General features: G+C 41.2%; 1 protein-coding gene across 1 annotated transcript; it reads left to right on the top strand.

Moving 5' to 3' along the window:
• Nucleotides 1-309: 309 nt before the first annotated feature.
• On the top strand, nt 310-10,790 carry srp68 (signal recognition particle 68). The gene is made up of 16 exons (XM_069666729.1): nt 310-420; nt 898-964; nt 1,375-1,488; nt 1,750-1,945; nt 2,223-2,305; nt 2,420-2,529; nt 2,632-2,711; nt 2,959-3,099; nt 5,492-5,590; nt 5,749-5,813; nt 6,894-7,047; nt 7,360-7,454; nt 7,590-7,719; nt 7,848-7,923; nt 8,019-8,071; nt 8,371-10,790. Exons 1-16 carry the CDS (start codon nt 333-335, stop codon nt 8,596-8,598), a joined length of 1,779 nt encoding a protein of 592 aa, XP_069522830.1. The 5' UTR covers nt 310-332; the 3' UTR covers nt 8,599-10,790.
• Nucleotides 10,791-14,606: the final 3,816 nt, after the last annotated feature.

The raw sequence follows: 14,606 nt of genomic DNA, 5'->3' as shown, positions 1-14,606 counted from the left end.
ATGTAATTCGTGGGTCTCTCCCTTGATTTACTCGTGCTATTCTTCATTGTTGAATTTTATATCATAATAGATCATCTCTGTTTTCAGTAATATATTGTTTTATAAGAGTATTTTTAGTTGTAAAGAGTACAGGTGCAGATGTATTTGCCTCAAGTACATTTTTAAGACATTTTCCTGTAGGAGCAACCTGCACAGGGGATACAAAAATAAACTTAGTTAAATCTCGCGATATTTGCACATAGTTTTGCCCCTCCCTGTGCCGTCATTGGTCTCTAGCTCTGCTTCTGACTGAGCATGTGTATGTACCACCGCCTAGCTATTAGCATTTAGAGATGGCCGCAGACAAGCAAAACGAAGCTAAAGTTTCCCTCATGGATGAAAATAAAGAAAATTCACCGGATGGAGGACTTGGACTGGAAAGTATCCTTCACAGCACCAAATGTGTTCTAGCAGTTTGGTGTTTGCTCCGATAAATCTGTTTCAGGCTATGACGCTAGCGTTAGCTCGCTAGCTAGCTCAGTTGGAGGATAACGTTAGCTAGCGCTATTAGGCTACGTGTCATACTGAAGCAACTGTTAGTGAGAGGCTTGAAAAGCAGACATATTCTGCTTGTCTAACCCTTTTCTAAGTCAGATGACATTAATCAACTTTGAATGTTTGTTAATATGTGATGCTGTAGACATGTCGATTTGTTCACTTGTAACTAGTGACCCGAGTTTCAGTAGCAGTTACGTTGCCGTTTGTGCAACATATAATAGCACTACATTAAGACTGTCTCAGTCATTCAGTGCTACCATGACCGACACCTTCATTCTTGAATATGAATGACAAATGTTCCCAAAGTGTACCGTGTGTGTGAAGACGTAGATGAGGTTGTCCCTTAACATTTAATCGCAGTTTTACAAATAATCAAGGAGTCTCAGCAGCAGCATGGCCTCAGACACGGAGACTACCAAAGATACAGGTGAGTTGTGTCCTATCAAACATGACCTTTATCACTGCACCAACTGGACCATAGCTGCAGAGGTGTCTGCAGTGAACCGTCCAGTATTGTATAACTGAGCTGTGCACTTGCAGGTGCACAGATTCTGTGTTTATATTGGTGACCAAATACTTGCTTTGTACATTAAGGAGCTGTACCTATGCAAACCTCTGCAGCCATATGGTTCACATGACACTGTGATGTGTACAAGGCTCTTACAGGGTGAAATGGTTCAATCTACTACAGTAAACTTTACCATAAGTTCTACTTACGTGATAATGACATGACTGTGTGTTTGTCATGACCATTGTGACAAACCAATTTGAAAATTCACTTTTTTATAGCATCATTCATTCAATGTATTTAAATCACATTTGTGTAATTCTGTCCAGGGGCTACTGCTCCCGCAGACTGCGTCGCCTGCGCAAGACTCTTGGCTTCAAGATGGGCAACCGGCACAAGTTCATCGGGAAGAAAATAACTGTGGAAATGCTTTCTGACAGCAGGTGAGAAATGGATCTTCTCACTCAGTGTTCATGTGCCGTTTACTGGCTGATGTGATGGAGGAGCTTATTGTACAGTAAATACTAATTTTTCAGACAAACTCTGTTTGAAGCCGGATAATTAACGCATTACAGAGGAGTTTGGCCTGTTTATACCAAAGTTGTCATGTCTGCTGTCATTTTGATACAAACATTGAATGTGTTCTCTAAATGTTGGGAAAATGTGCTACCGATTAATTGATGCCCCAACCTTGCTCCCTTCAGGTATCTGCTGCTGGTTTTGATGGAGGCAGAGCGTGCATGGAGTTACGCTATGCAGCTGAAGCAGGAGGCCAACACAGAGCCACGTAAGCGCTTTCACCTGTTGGCACGACTGCGCAAGGCCGCCAAGCACAGCGAGAAGTTGGAGAAGCTTTGTGAGAGCCCCCGAGTCGACGCCAAGACAAAACTTGAGGCGCAGGTAACCTGCTTTAAGAGATGTTGTGCTGTTTGGAATGAGAGTGGTACATGAACTATGAGAAGGAAACCTGAAAGGTCCAAAAGTGTTTCTAGTTTTTCACATTGTCCTTTTACTGTACCACTTTTTGATGATGCTTGTTACGGTGTCTGACAAAATAACTTGCATACATACTTACTTAAAATACATCTTATTATTTAAAGCCGTGCTACAGGGAGCAAAATCAGATTTTCTTATTCTCACGACGGCCACTTAAAACTGCTGATGTATTGTGTTGTAGGCCTACACTGCGTACCTGACAGGTATGGTGGAGTTTGAGCTGCAGGAGTGGAAGCGTGCCATGGAGGCCTTCAACAAGTGCAAGTGAGTTTCTCCACAGTTTCTTGATGCATTAATAAAATCAGTGGATGTGTTTACTGTATGAATTTTAATGATAGTTGAAAAATATCATGTAACAATGTAATGTTCTTTTATTAGGACCATTTATGAGAAGCTGGCCAGTGCATTCACAGAGGAAATGGCAGCTCTGTATCGCCAGCGCGTGGACGAGATTTCACCCAACATCCGCTACTGTGCTTACAACATTGGTGTGTAACACACACGCACACATACAGCAGGGGAAACTGAACTGACCCTCAGCCATGTAAGACTTTTAGTAACTTCCTTTTTTTCTCCCCACCTGTTTGCAGGTGATCAGAACGCCATCAATGACTTGATGCAGATGAGACTGACTGGAGGAGGAGGAGGCATGATGGCTGAGAAACTAGAGGTAAACACACAGGAGTCAGACATTAGTTTATATGCTTGTAACAACAGTCATAATTCATGTGTAGGTGCTGCCTAAAATCATTCTAGGGTACGAACACGCACACATGATTAAATGTTGTCTCGATAAATGTAAGCAGAGCAAATTTGTTTGCAGCTACTAATATAAAGTAAAGCAAGATTAGTTGTGAAATTCAAAGGGGCAGAAAATCCATGTTTTGTATAACCGGTTAACTTTTACTTCTCTTCAGGCCCTAATCACTCAGGCCAGAACCAAGCAGGCGGCCACCATGAGTGAGGTGGAGTGGCGAGGGCGGACAGTGCCTGTTAAGATCGACAAGGCCCGCATCTTCCTGTTGGGTCTGGCAGACAATGAGGCTGCTATCGCTCAGGTTAGTATTTTGCCAGTTCCTACTTTGTAGGAGGTAAAAACAAACTGCAGTGCCCTTCTCTGTTGCAGCTCTTCGTATCAATACATCACATCTCTGGGGTGTCCCTTTGGCTAAAGCCCAAATGATACTTTCTACATCCACTGTCCACAGGCTGCACAAAATGAAAGACTACATGGACCACGTGCTGATAAACATTTGTGAACCCTTCCGTCTATACAGATACCAAGTGTCATATTAAGATAACAACCTAAGCCTACACTCTGTGTGCCTAAAACCTGTGTTATCCTGAGCCCCCTGGTTTTATTCCAACTGGAGTTGCATTTCCATCCCTTTTGCCCTTTCCCTGTTTTTTGCTGTTTTTCTCTGTGATAAGGAAGGTAAGAACAAAGCATTTTGACCCTGTAGCAGACAGAGTAGTCTAAGTCATCAGCTCATGCCGCATCAGAACGCAAATCAGCAAAAATCAGAATCAACACATTTCAAAATGGGCGTAGGATTTGAGCCGAGCACCTCTTCTTTGCAACATCCAGCGCAGCTCCTAAACTATCAGCAGGTGGCACTCTCCTCTTTCTCACATGTCTCACAGTGTCCCCTTACGTACTGCCACCACAGCTCGTTATTCAAACTTTCTGACACCCAAAGGCTCGGCACACCCTCGCAGACACACCCACAGCCACTCAGAACTCTGGCATGCAGCCTCGCTCATCGCACGACTGCATTCTGTGCATTTCAGCCCACACATGAATACAGGACAACACCCAGCAGGTGCTTTAGTAGGACAGATTAGCATTATTATCTCTTGACACCTTTATGTTTGAAAGAGGCCCTTTTATGACCAAAGTGGAGCCTTGGAGTCCATTCTTAAGCGGATAGTCACAGAATGTGTGGGAAGAATTATTGCTGTTGTTTTGCTTGATCATGTAAGGCCTCCATAATTAAAAACAGTGAAGGAATGAATGTTGAGAATTAGCAAATATAGTCACACGTGTCCTCAATTGCTCAAGAAATAGTCAAGAGTGTGTTAAACTAACACCCCAACTTTACACCTGATCCTGAGGCCTTTGTCTCTGGGGAACGGAAACGCTGTATTTGGCTGTACGTCAGTCCCAGTAGAAGAGCTCAGTCGTCTCCTCCTAATCAGTTTATCCGTCCAGCCCTCCCTCTGAACAACAGAAAAATGCTCGACAGGTTGAGCCGGTCTTGTTAGGCGTTACCAGGGTGTTGGCACGAGTGTGTGCCACCAAATAACATCAGCCTTCTGGTTGTATGAGGGCAGCCTGATGTGACGTCATGCACAAAAGTGTTCAAAGACTTCTAGATTTAAACAAGAATAAAAAACAAGAATTACTCTTTTCTCCCTTGTTTATCGCCTACATTTTCCAATTTACATTATTTACAATGTGTCCTGTTGACTTCGGCGCACATGGTAGAGTGACACCGTGAGCAACACAGGCCTATTGTACGTGTGTGCTGGTGAAAGAAAGGGGAGGCGAAGAACAATCCTGTCATTCACAAAGATCTGAACCCTGAAACTCCAGCGTGTCTGAGTTGTTTGCAGGAATGTATCCGCAGCCTGCCGGGCCACATACCTGCGTCTCTCCCCCGAGTTTGTCACATCCGGGATTTAACTGTTGCTCTTCGTATCAAACTACTACGACTTCTGAACGGATGAAGTATTTGTGTTTGCATGATTGACGTTTATTAGAGCTGTGCAGCCTTTAATAAAATGGTTTAAACGTCTGAGTTCAGATATTGAGGACAAAATGTCTACAGTTTTTCAGTCTTGGTGTGACATAGGTGACCCTGGACATTTCTAAAAGCTTCACTTCAGGTTCAGGTTTGCTGCTCAGAATATTTCAAATGTTTTCTCTTGTCAAGTCTTTCACTTCCAAATTCCTCCTGAAACCCTTTGACACACTTTCAGGATTCTTTATCCTCCCTGATTGAGCCAGAGGTAGAATTTGTGAAACGTTGCACTTTGACATGGCTATAGTTTGGAAACATTACATGGACAAAACACTTTCATTTCATGGAAATTAAGGGCTGAATATGTTTTAAAAGCTCTGTGCTATTGTGAAGCGGATCACAAAAGTCAAGGTTCGGATCGTTTCACAGTTTATTGGTAATGTCTGCGTCTGCACACACCACCAGAGATCACACAACTGGAGCTCACGTTGGTGGGTAACCTGAGCAAATGTGAAGAAGAATCAAAGTCCCAGAAAACATCTGGACCTTTTGTAATTCCTCCTCTCGGCTGTCTAATAAAGGTATAAAATACCCTTTCAAAACGTTGTTGTCTCCACTGACAGGAAGGCTCATGTTCAAAATGACCTTGTAGTCAGAAATGTTGCTTTGCTCACGATAAATCTTAACAAGTGTTGCTGTCGTTCAGGCATCTAACGAGGAGACCAAAGAGCATCTGTACGAGACTCTGCTGGCCGAATGCAGAGACACCATCCAGGCTGTGAGAGAGGAACTCAAGAGTGAGGCGGTAAGTTCAGAGAGCTGACATGTGTCAGTGAAGGACAGGAGTGTGATTTCTTGTTTATCTACATGTTTGCTTTTTGAGCAGAGTCATCAGTTTGATTCACAGCAGACAAACGCTTAAGACGTGAGTTTGAATTTTTGTTTTTTTGCTTGTGTCTGTAGAAGCAACGAGAGAGGAGCTCTGATGCTGACAGCGGCAAAGTGTCCAACTTGCAGTTCCTGCACAGGTAAAAGAAACAACATGAACTATAGTCAAGACTTTTGCTCAAGCTTGTAAATGTCCAAACCGGACCCAACACACCTTTATCTTTTAATACAATCTCAGTTGCAGCTGTAAACTTTGATTCCTTACCCAAACAAACGATTATATAATATTGATTTATTCTCCAATTACTTTCTGTCATACTAAAAAGGAAAATATATTTTATCAATTAAATCTGAATCATTACAAAGAAGAAAATCCTCACATTTGAGAGAAGCTAAAATCAGTGAAGACTTCAAGTCAATTATTAAATAAAGATTATTTAATCCTTTCTTTGATTGAATAATCTGGCTGGTTTGGATATTAGATGGATGAATGTCCAGACAAATCTCAACATGACAAGATTTTTGCAGTGAAAAAACATGAATGTTTAAGGGTTTGATCATTAATGGGCAGCCTGGTAATACAAAAACAAAAGGTCTCTTTAGCCGCCTTCCCACTGGTCAAAAAACCCGCTAACACCCGGCTTTTTTGCTTAATTTCAAAGGCTACAATCTGCATTCAGACCCGGGTCAAATGACTCGGTAGACCCGGGGAATTATTGGCTCTGATCGGCAATGATGGGAACACAAAACCCATGTCAACACGCTAATCTCCGCCGCCATTCCAACACGATGCTATGCGCCGTCTGTAACTTCTGCGACTCCTTGTCATCTCGGCTACAAATTCTGCCCGTCTCCGTCCAAGCAGCACTCACACATCGTTCTAAACTTGTCGGCGCCAAGTTTGATAAACCAAGTGATTGAGTAATGGATACAATAAAGACCTAACCACCGTAACATCTTCACTGTTTACTAACCCCGTCTCCGGCGCGTTTGTGACAGTGATGGTGGCGCAGCACAAAAGAGTGTACTTCACTGGCAATGGGAACAGAGAGAGTCGGCATCTATAAGCAGGTCCTACCGGGTCTAAAAAACCCACGTCAACGCGCTCATTTAGTTGGGAAAGGGGCATTTTAGTCAAATTGAACCATTGAAATATCCAAGCCCACCCTTTCAGAAGTCGTCCCACCCGCTGATATTTCCTGGTTGCTCTCCTCTCACAGTTACCTGACCTACATCAAGCTGTTCACGCTGGTGAAGAGGAATGAGAGCATGGCTCACACTCTGCAGGCTAAACTGAAGGAGCCCGAAGCTGACGAGAACAAGAGAGGACCCCGCCCACAGGACCTCATCCGCCTCTATGACATCATCCTGCAGGTCAATATTTTTTATCATAATGGATGGAGACGTGTTTCTCAGTAAATAGTGTGTCCAAATAGTTTTCCATAATAACTTTTATTTAAGTCGTCATTATAAGATGAATAACGGCTCTAAGTTGCCAGTGTTTCAGCCTCTCACTGTAGCTGTGTGATGACTTGTTACATCTGTGTTGTCATCAGTGACGGGATGTGTACTTAGCCTTGTTTGACAGTCTGTCAATTCCTCTCATCATCTCTGTTTCTCCCTACATCATCTTCCTGTCTCTTGCATCACCTCCCTAACTCTCCTCTTGTTCGTGCGTCCCTACAGAGTCTGGCTGAGCTCTCCACCCTGCAGGGTCTGGAGGATGACCACACCTTCCAGAAGGAGGTTTCTCTAAAGACGCTCGTCTATAAGGCCTACAGGTCAGACCGTTTTTGATGTGACACTTTTCCCAGCACTTTTTCTGCAAAATACTACCAAGATTTGTTTCATACATATATTTTCTATAAAGGAATACATACTCGGGTATTAATGCGTTTCCTCTGTACCTCTCCCAGGTGTTTCTTTATAGCTCAGTCTTACGTGCTGGTGAAGAAGTGGAGCGAGGCGTTGGTGCTGTATGAGAGGGTGCTGAAGTACGCCAAGGAGGTGCAGTCTAAAGCCAAGAGTCTGAACAACAGCCTCAAGGTTGGTCACAAAAACACACACACAAAATGCTGTAGTTACATATGCATTTTAACACTCTGGTTTTGAACCCGACAGTTAATGATTTTGCGTAAGACTCAAGTGTCGGTTGTATCTCCTGGTTTCTGCAGGATCTCCCTGATGTCCAGGAGCTCATCGCTGAGGTCAGTGCTGAAAAGTACTCCCTACAAGCTGCTGCCATTTTAGGTGAGAGCGACTTCATCTGTCTTTACACTATGAGAACACCTTTGGTCCTGCTCTTCTGTTCTGTGTTCAACCCTGAGGTAATGTTTGTGTTTCAGACACTGATGAGACGGCTGAAGTTCCCTCTCAGCAGCAGGTGAAAGACAACACGGTAAGAGCTCAAATCAAGAGACACCTCATGTATGATAGGATGTAGTCAATGTTTTTCATTAGGAGGAAGTACATCATGGACCCAAATCAAGACACTATTAGACGGACAGAAGGGTATCAGTGGTGCATGATCAGAAATCAATGAAAGTTTAGTAGGTGGGATTAAAAACATGAATGTCTTCTTCCTCAATGAGATTAATGAATTCCTACTCAGACTTTAATTATCTGATGGGGATAATATGATGATCTTAATTATCTGCTGGTATGTAATGGTAACCTTTTACTTCCTCCTTCATGCAGCCGCTCTGCAACCGCCTGGAGACGTTCCGCCTCGACTCCACCCTCGTAGGAAAGCAGCCCAATCTGGTCCAGTTCCCTCCTGATTTCCAGCCAATCCCCTGCAAGCCCCTGTTCTTCGACCTTGCCCTCAACCACGTGGCCTTCCCACCGCTGGATGACAAGGTGGAGCAGAAGGGCAAGGGCGGCCTCACCGGCTACATCAAGGGCATCTTTGGTTTCGGCAGCTAAATACATCCCCAGGCTTTGGTCTCTACAGAAACAACCAGACATGTGTCAGTTGTTGATTAGAATAATTTGAGCTTCTTTAATATTTGATTTTTAGTGCCTGAGTGCAAGATGAGTGGAGTTTGCAGCTCTGAGGAAGGCAGAGTTGGTCCAAACTCTCGAGAAAGTTTATAGAAAAGTAACTAAAACAATTTCAAGAAGCAATTTGACCCAAGTCCCCCTGCCATCTTCAGTTATGACATGTGGCTGTGTGGGATCATAGAAGGCTCCCTTCTTAACTAGAGCCATTGAGATGTCTCTGACTTTTAAGTTTAACAGGTTACCATGCTATGCTCTCTAAGTATAGACCGCGTCATGAATATTGTTTATTTTTTCGTCTTTTTGAAACTGTTATCAAAGCGCCTTCATGTGATCGTGTCTCAGTTTTTTCTTTTATGCAAGATTGTTTATTATCCTTTCTCAGACTTAAGTGCTGTTTTTCTATGGTACCTCTGACTGACTCATCAGATACCATGGATATCATGTGACATTTTATTTTGTAAAGCTGAAGCTATTTTATTCATCATCATAGTTTCACTGTACTAGAACATTTGATCTGCATCACATTTCTGACCATCCCCTTTGCGCTGGTCTCTCCTCTTTTTGACGGTGCATCACCTTGGAGACGGCTCAGAGAAAAAACTGGATACTAGGGGACTGATAATACAATGTTAAGGGCCAGTGTCCACTAATGGTGTTTTTTGTGCTGCAGCTCTTATGTTCTAAACAAAACCAATGCAGTTCAGCGTTTTCAGTGAAAAAACTCATCAGTGTCACTTCTCCCTCACCGACCAATCAAAATCAAGAAGGGGCGGGACTTCAGATATCAACTTCGTTTGACCAAACCAATCGTTTTTTTGAGGGAACGATTTCTTTGTCTAGTGCTGCTGCTATAATACCAGGACACGACTCGTTTTACATCGTTTTTACGTTTTCTTTTAAAATGTCCTCGAATAAAAGCAGGAATTAAGTATACAGAGCGATTTAAAACAGACTTAACAGTCACTACCGAGGGAAGCAGAAGTGTAGCGAGAAAACTTTTGTATCCTTGCAACTCTTAAGCTTAATCCAAAAGGCAGCTGGACTTGATTGAAGGCTTCTTCAGTTCTAAACTGACTGGTGGACGGAGCTAGAAATATAAGCCTCTGTAGGTCATTAGTATGGTTATAGATCTGTAAAAGAATTCCACCCAAGTCCAGTTGCCTTCTGGATTAAGCTTAGAATTACCATGACCTGAATGACTGAGAACCTTCACAGACGTATAACATAGCGACAGTAAGCGCCGGTGAGACGCGCTCTAAAATTGAGATCATGGGTGCTGCCAGTGCAAAAAACACTGTTAGTGGACACGGGGCTTTAACTTTGCTGTTAAAAAGCACAAGATGAGAGTATTTGGCAGTATTTAGTCTTCTGTTGTGTGCAATTCACAAGAGCAAGGCCTCTTCAAACGGAGGAAGACTGAAGAAAGCGAGGGAACAACTGGAGTAACGTTTGAAGGTTTTAAATGCATCAACAGGATGATGAAACAAAAAGCCATGAATCAAAGTGTGAAATGGTTTCTTACTCTGTATGTTGTCCTGTTTGACATTTAAAAATACTTATGACCTCGATGTAACCTAAAAGGAGGACATCTCTTCAAACTGTCATTAATTCGTGTCGTGCTTTTATTTTGACATTTTTATATACATTTCAGCAAAACCCTTGTTGTAGGAAGCAACATTCGTTTAGGGCTGGAGGGAGTTTTGGCAGCCTGTCCTTTGTCACAGCACCACGCCTGTTTGTCCGTCACGAGTAGGACTGTAATGTTTTCATCAATAGGTACATGTGTGACGATGGACTGTAATGCTAGAAAAGTCTTTTGTTGTCACCTGTTTGTCAGCTACAATGTCCACGCCAAAGCAGGGACCTGTTTTGTCTGTGATGTCACTCCCTCAACATTGAACAGTTTTTTGCTCATTAATTTTTTTATCATATTTGTTTTTAATTCTTTTTCTTTTTCTCCCCTGCAGTGTTTAATGTTAAAGACACAAGATGTGCTGGAGTAGTTCAAACACTAAAATAGTTTGAAACTTAATTGAAAAAGAGAAATTAAATGAAGAGAATGTATGATTTGATTTGATTTTCAGGCCTATAATAAAAAATACATTTGCACCAAATACTGGCTTCGCTTATCGTTATTCATTCATTTCTTCAGACGAAATCCATTAGGATTATTTTCGACCTAAGCACCATGTTTAAGAGAAGAAAAAAGTTTAATTTCAACAAACTTTTTTTCTTGGAATACAAAATAAAAGCTGAATTTGTGAAGGAAGAACAGAGGTGTGACTGTTCTTGTGTACCTGTGTTCTGGGTGTGTGAGTAGGAGTGTGTAGGATGCCTTCACAGGGTGTGAATGTGTAAATGTTTACTTTGTCAATATGCATTTTTTTCATAGCTATGAATGATTATAAAGGCATTTGTTAATCGAACACATCCATCCATGCAAGTTTTTCATTTTAGTATCAAAGTTAATTGTATTTTGTATGATTAATTACCTTTCAAACCCTACAACATGTCATCTGTACCCGATGTGTTATCTGCTGTCTGTCATCACCATCCTCACACACATTCCTCTGTCGCTACAGAAACACTCAGATATGTGATGAAGATATTCGAGCCTTGATGGAGAGGAGATAAATTCTTATCTGCAGGAAGAAGATAAGAAAGAACCACAAAGTATTTTAAGTGTTTTTACATTAATGTTTATCAGGTTTTATTTAGCTGATGATCAGGTTTTATTTAGCTGATGTGTGATGGAAAGATGAAAGGCATCGAAGTAAATATTCTCACTGCTAGGGAGAAATTGCATAATTGTTTGCTGAGGGGCAGATGTCCTTGGTCAGGTGTATTTTACAGCACAGAACAGTATTTGCTCTAAAATAAGATAAAAAAGGCAAGGTTGAGTTCAAGCATCAAAGCTTTCTAAGACTTCACCAGACAACAGAGCTTTGTATGTCTGTGTGTAGTTCAGTGAAAGAGACAGACACACCCTCGATGTGTTTCCACCTTTGTTGTTTCCTCTCAGTTCAAATGAGGAATCTGGAGGCGTGTAGATACTTCACTGCCATGCCTACTTTGCCTCGTTTCAAAATGAACTTGAGGATGTTACTGGTCCATTTAAATCACTCAGATTTCACATCAGCATGTTGACTTAAACACCCCCTTTACAGATGTTTCTGTGTAATGGTAGTCACCTTTCATGTATAATTCTTATCATACATCAGAAAAACAGGGAAATAACACCACAAAGACACCAACCAGGCCACAAACTATTCTTTAACACAAAAAGAGACACAAAACATATAAAATAAATGGGTGGCCATGGTACTTTTAGTTTAATTTAAAATCCTGAGGATAAATATTAATAATTTTGAGGATCCACGACATTTATGTTGTAGAGAAAAATGTCTTCTGTATAAAATGCCATTTGGCTCAGATCATCTTTAGTGGTCGTCTGACTTTTGCTTTGGGGCCTTCATAAAGTATACATTTCAGTCCAATACCAAAACTAATGACATTTTATTATAACTAATGACATTACCATCAGCCTTCAGCTGCACGTTGTGTTCACTGAAAATTAGCAAATGTTAGCACGTTAACAAATAAAAATAAACGGTATACATCCTAAACATCAGCATGTTGGCTTTGTCACTCTGCTTAAGTTAGCATTAACACCATGCTAGCTAGCACCGCCGTAGACCTGCTGCTCCTGAGATTTAGTATCTTCGTCCTACATTTAGCCTAACACGCAGATGTTATGTCACCATGAAGTAAGTATACAATTTTACAGCACTAAACCATTTTAATGATCTTCTCTTCTCTCTCTCTCTCTCTAAAAATGTCACCACAAGCTCAGCTTTTTGAGCCAATTTCGACGAGAAGTCGTGCCGGTGCTGAGGGGGAAAATGAAATCTTGATATGAATAATTTCATGATAAGCTGTCCAAACTCCATCTTTTGAGGAGGGTCATGTATTTCAATAAAAGTTTCAGAAGGAATTTTATAAGAACAATTTCTGGTCAACCGTTTTAATGTTGTTTTGGACAGTGTTGAAACGTGATCTATAAAAAGTAAGGTCACATGTCTTCATCGTGAATAGTACTTCATGTTGTGCTTGTTACAGCATTTTCTCAACAAAAGTGTTCTTATTGTGTTTGGTTGAAAGTTAAATCATTTCAACAGGCTGTTTGTGTTTTATTTAGTAAGTGAAATTGAGCCACACAAACTGTAACTCTTAGCAACAGAAACGGTATCTGTATTTCCAGACAGGTGGACGCACCCTGAGAGAGAGAGAGAGAGAGAGAGAGAGAGAGAGATTGTATGACTGGACTGATTAAAAATGCACCCTCTCTGATTCTTTCTCCTCTCTGCAGCAAAGAAAGTCGCCTAGCTGCATTCCTCGCCATGATTTCCTTTTGTTGATATGCTGCAGAGAAACGCCCTGATCCTGAATCCCTCACATGCCTGTAGATGCTACACACAGAACTGTGTAATGTATGGAATCGTTTATAGTCATTAACATTATAAAAATGTGCCGCTATAGGTATTATGTAAGTAGACTTGTAGTATGTAGTATTATGTAGACTTCCTTTGTGGCTCACAGGTTGTCTCACACTTTTCCACTGTTGACTGTAAACACTGTGTGTTGTGTTTGAGGCAACATTCATGTCAGCTGGACTGAGGGTGAAAATATGTGAAGTTATATCATGATAATTATTATTTAAAGTGCTTAAAATCAAAAATCACATTCCTTCTGTCCTTAGACTCTTGGTTCAATGTGTGAACTGAGCAGTAAAGTCTAAAGACAGATCAAATCCAGTGTTATGTTCTGGCATTAACTCTTTCAGTGTGAAGTCACAATCATAGGATGCTTTAACAATCCAAGCCAAATTAGTCAAATCAAAACACGCTAAATAAAATGTTACAATTTCATTTAGCAGACGCTTTTATCCTAAACGACATACATCTGAAAGTAAATACAACACAAGCAACGATCAAGACAGGAGGGAACAAAGTGCCCACAAACAGCTTCAAGTGCGACCGGACACAGGTGCAGACAGGCTGTGCAGAGGGCGTCTTTTCTGTTTGTTTTTTTATATTAATCATCATCAACAACATCAACAAGGTCAATATAGTCATCATCATCATCATCATCATGAATATCCTAATCAACATCAATTAATCCTCAATGTCATCATCATCAATAGCTTCAATATCATTAAGGTGTTTGTGAAAGAGCTTCTTAAAGGTGGAAAGGGACTCAGCAGAGGTTGGTAACTCATTGCACCTCCAGGGGACTACAGAGGAGAAGAGCACGTTATGAAGGGTATAAGGAGAGGACACACAAAAATTGGACCAACACAATAAAAGAAAACAGGTGAAACATGTAAACTAGAGGGTGACTGTTACACTTTTTGTTCCCATTGCTTTCACTTAAGATTATTTATGTCAAATTGCATCAAAAGCCATTTAATCCGGTCACTGTTTGATCAGTTCATCTTCAGTTAACCTCAAATAGAAGTACTGGAAAATATAAAGGTTACAATCCACTTTTTTTTAAGCTACATATTACCCTAAATGGGTTCCGGCAATGTTTTGAGCGGGAAGGTTTTATTTGGTTCCCAGAATGTTCCCTTTAATAGTTCTCTGAAAACATTTTCAGAAAGTTGCAGTGAGAGAATCAAATCACATTTCAGGAACGTTTTATAAATCATGTTCTGATAGTTCAGGCTGTACGAACATCCTGAAAAGACCCCCAGAATGTCGCAGTGAGCATGTTCTACCTTTGTTTTTATGTAACATTGAGCCAGTGTTTTATCAAAGGCGTTCTGACGTCCCAGGTCTCAATGATGTCCTGAAAATATCTTCAGAATGTTGAAACATTTAAGTTTACAAGAACATTATTTGAAATGATTAACACCCGTAAAACGTTCT

The sequence above is a fragment of the Semicossyphus pulcher genome, unplaced genomic scaffold, assembly GCF_022749685.1.
Source record: "Semicossyphus pulcher isolate SPU_LCO1_2020_fin unplaced genomic scaffold, fSemPul1.0.p SCAF_17, whole genome shotgun sequence".
Classification (NCBI taxonomy): domain Eukaryota; kingdom Metazoa; phylum Chordata; class Actinopteri; order Labriformes; family Labridae; genus Semicossyphus; species Semicossyphus pulcher.
This window is presented reverse-complemented; position numbering and strand designations above follow the sequence as displayed.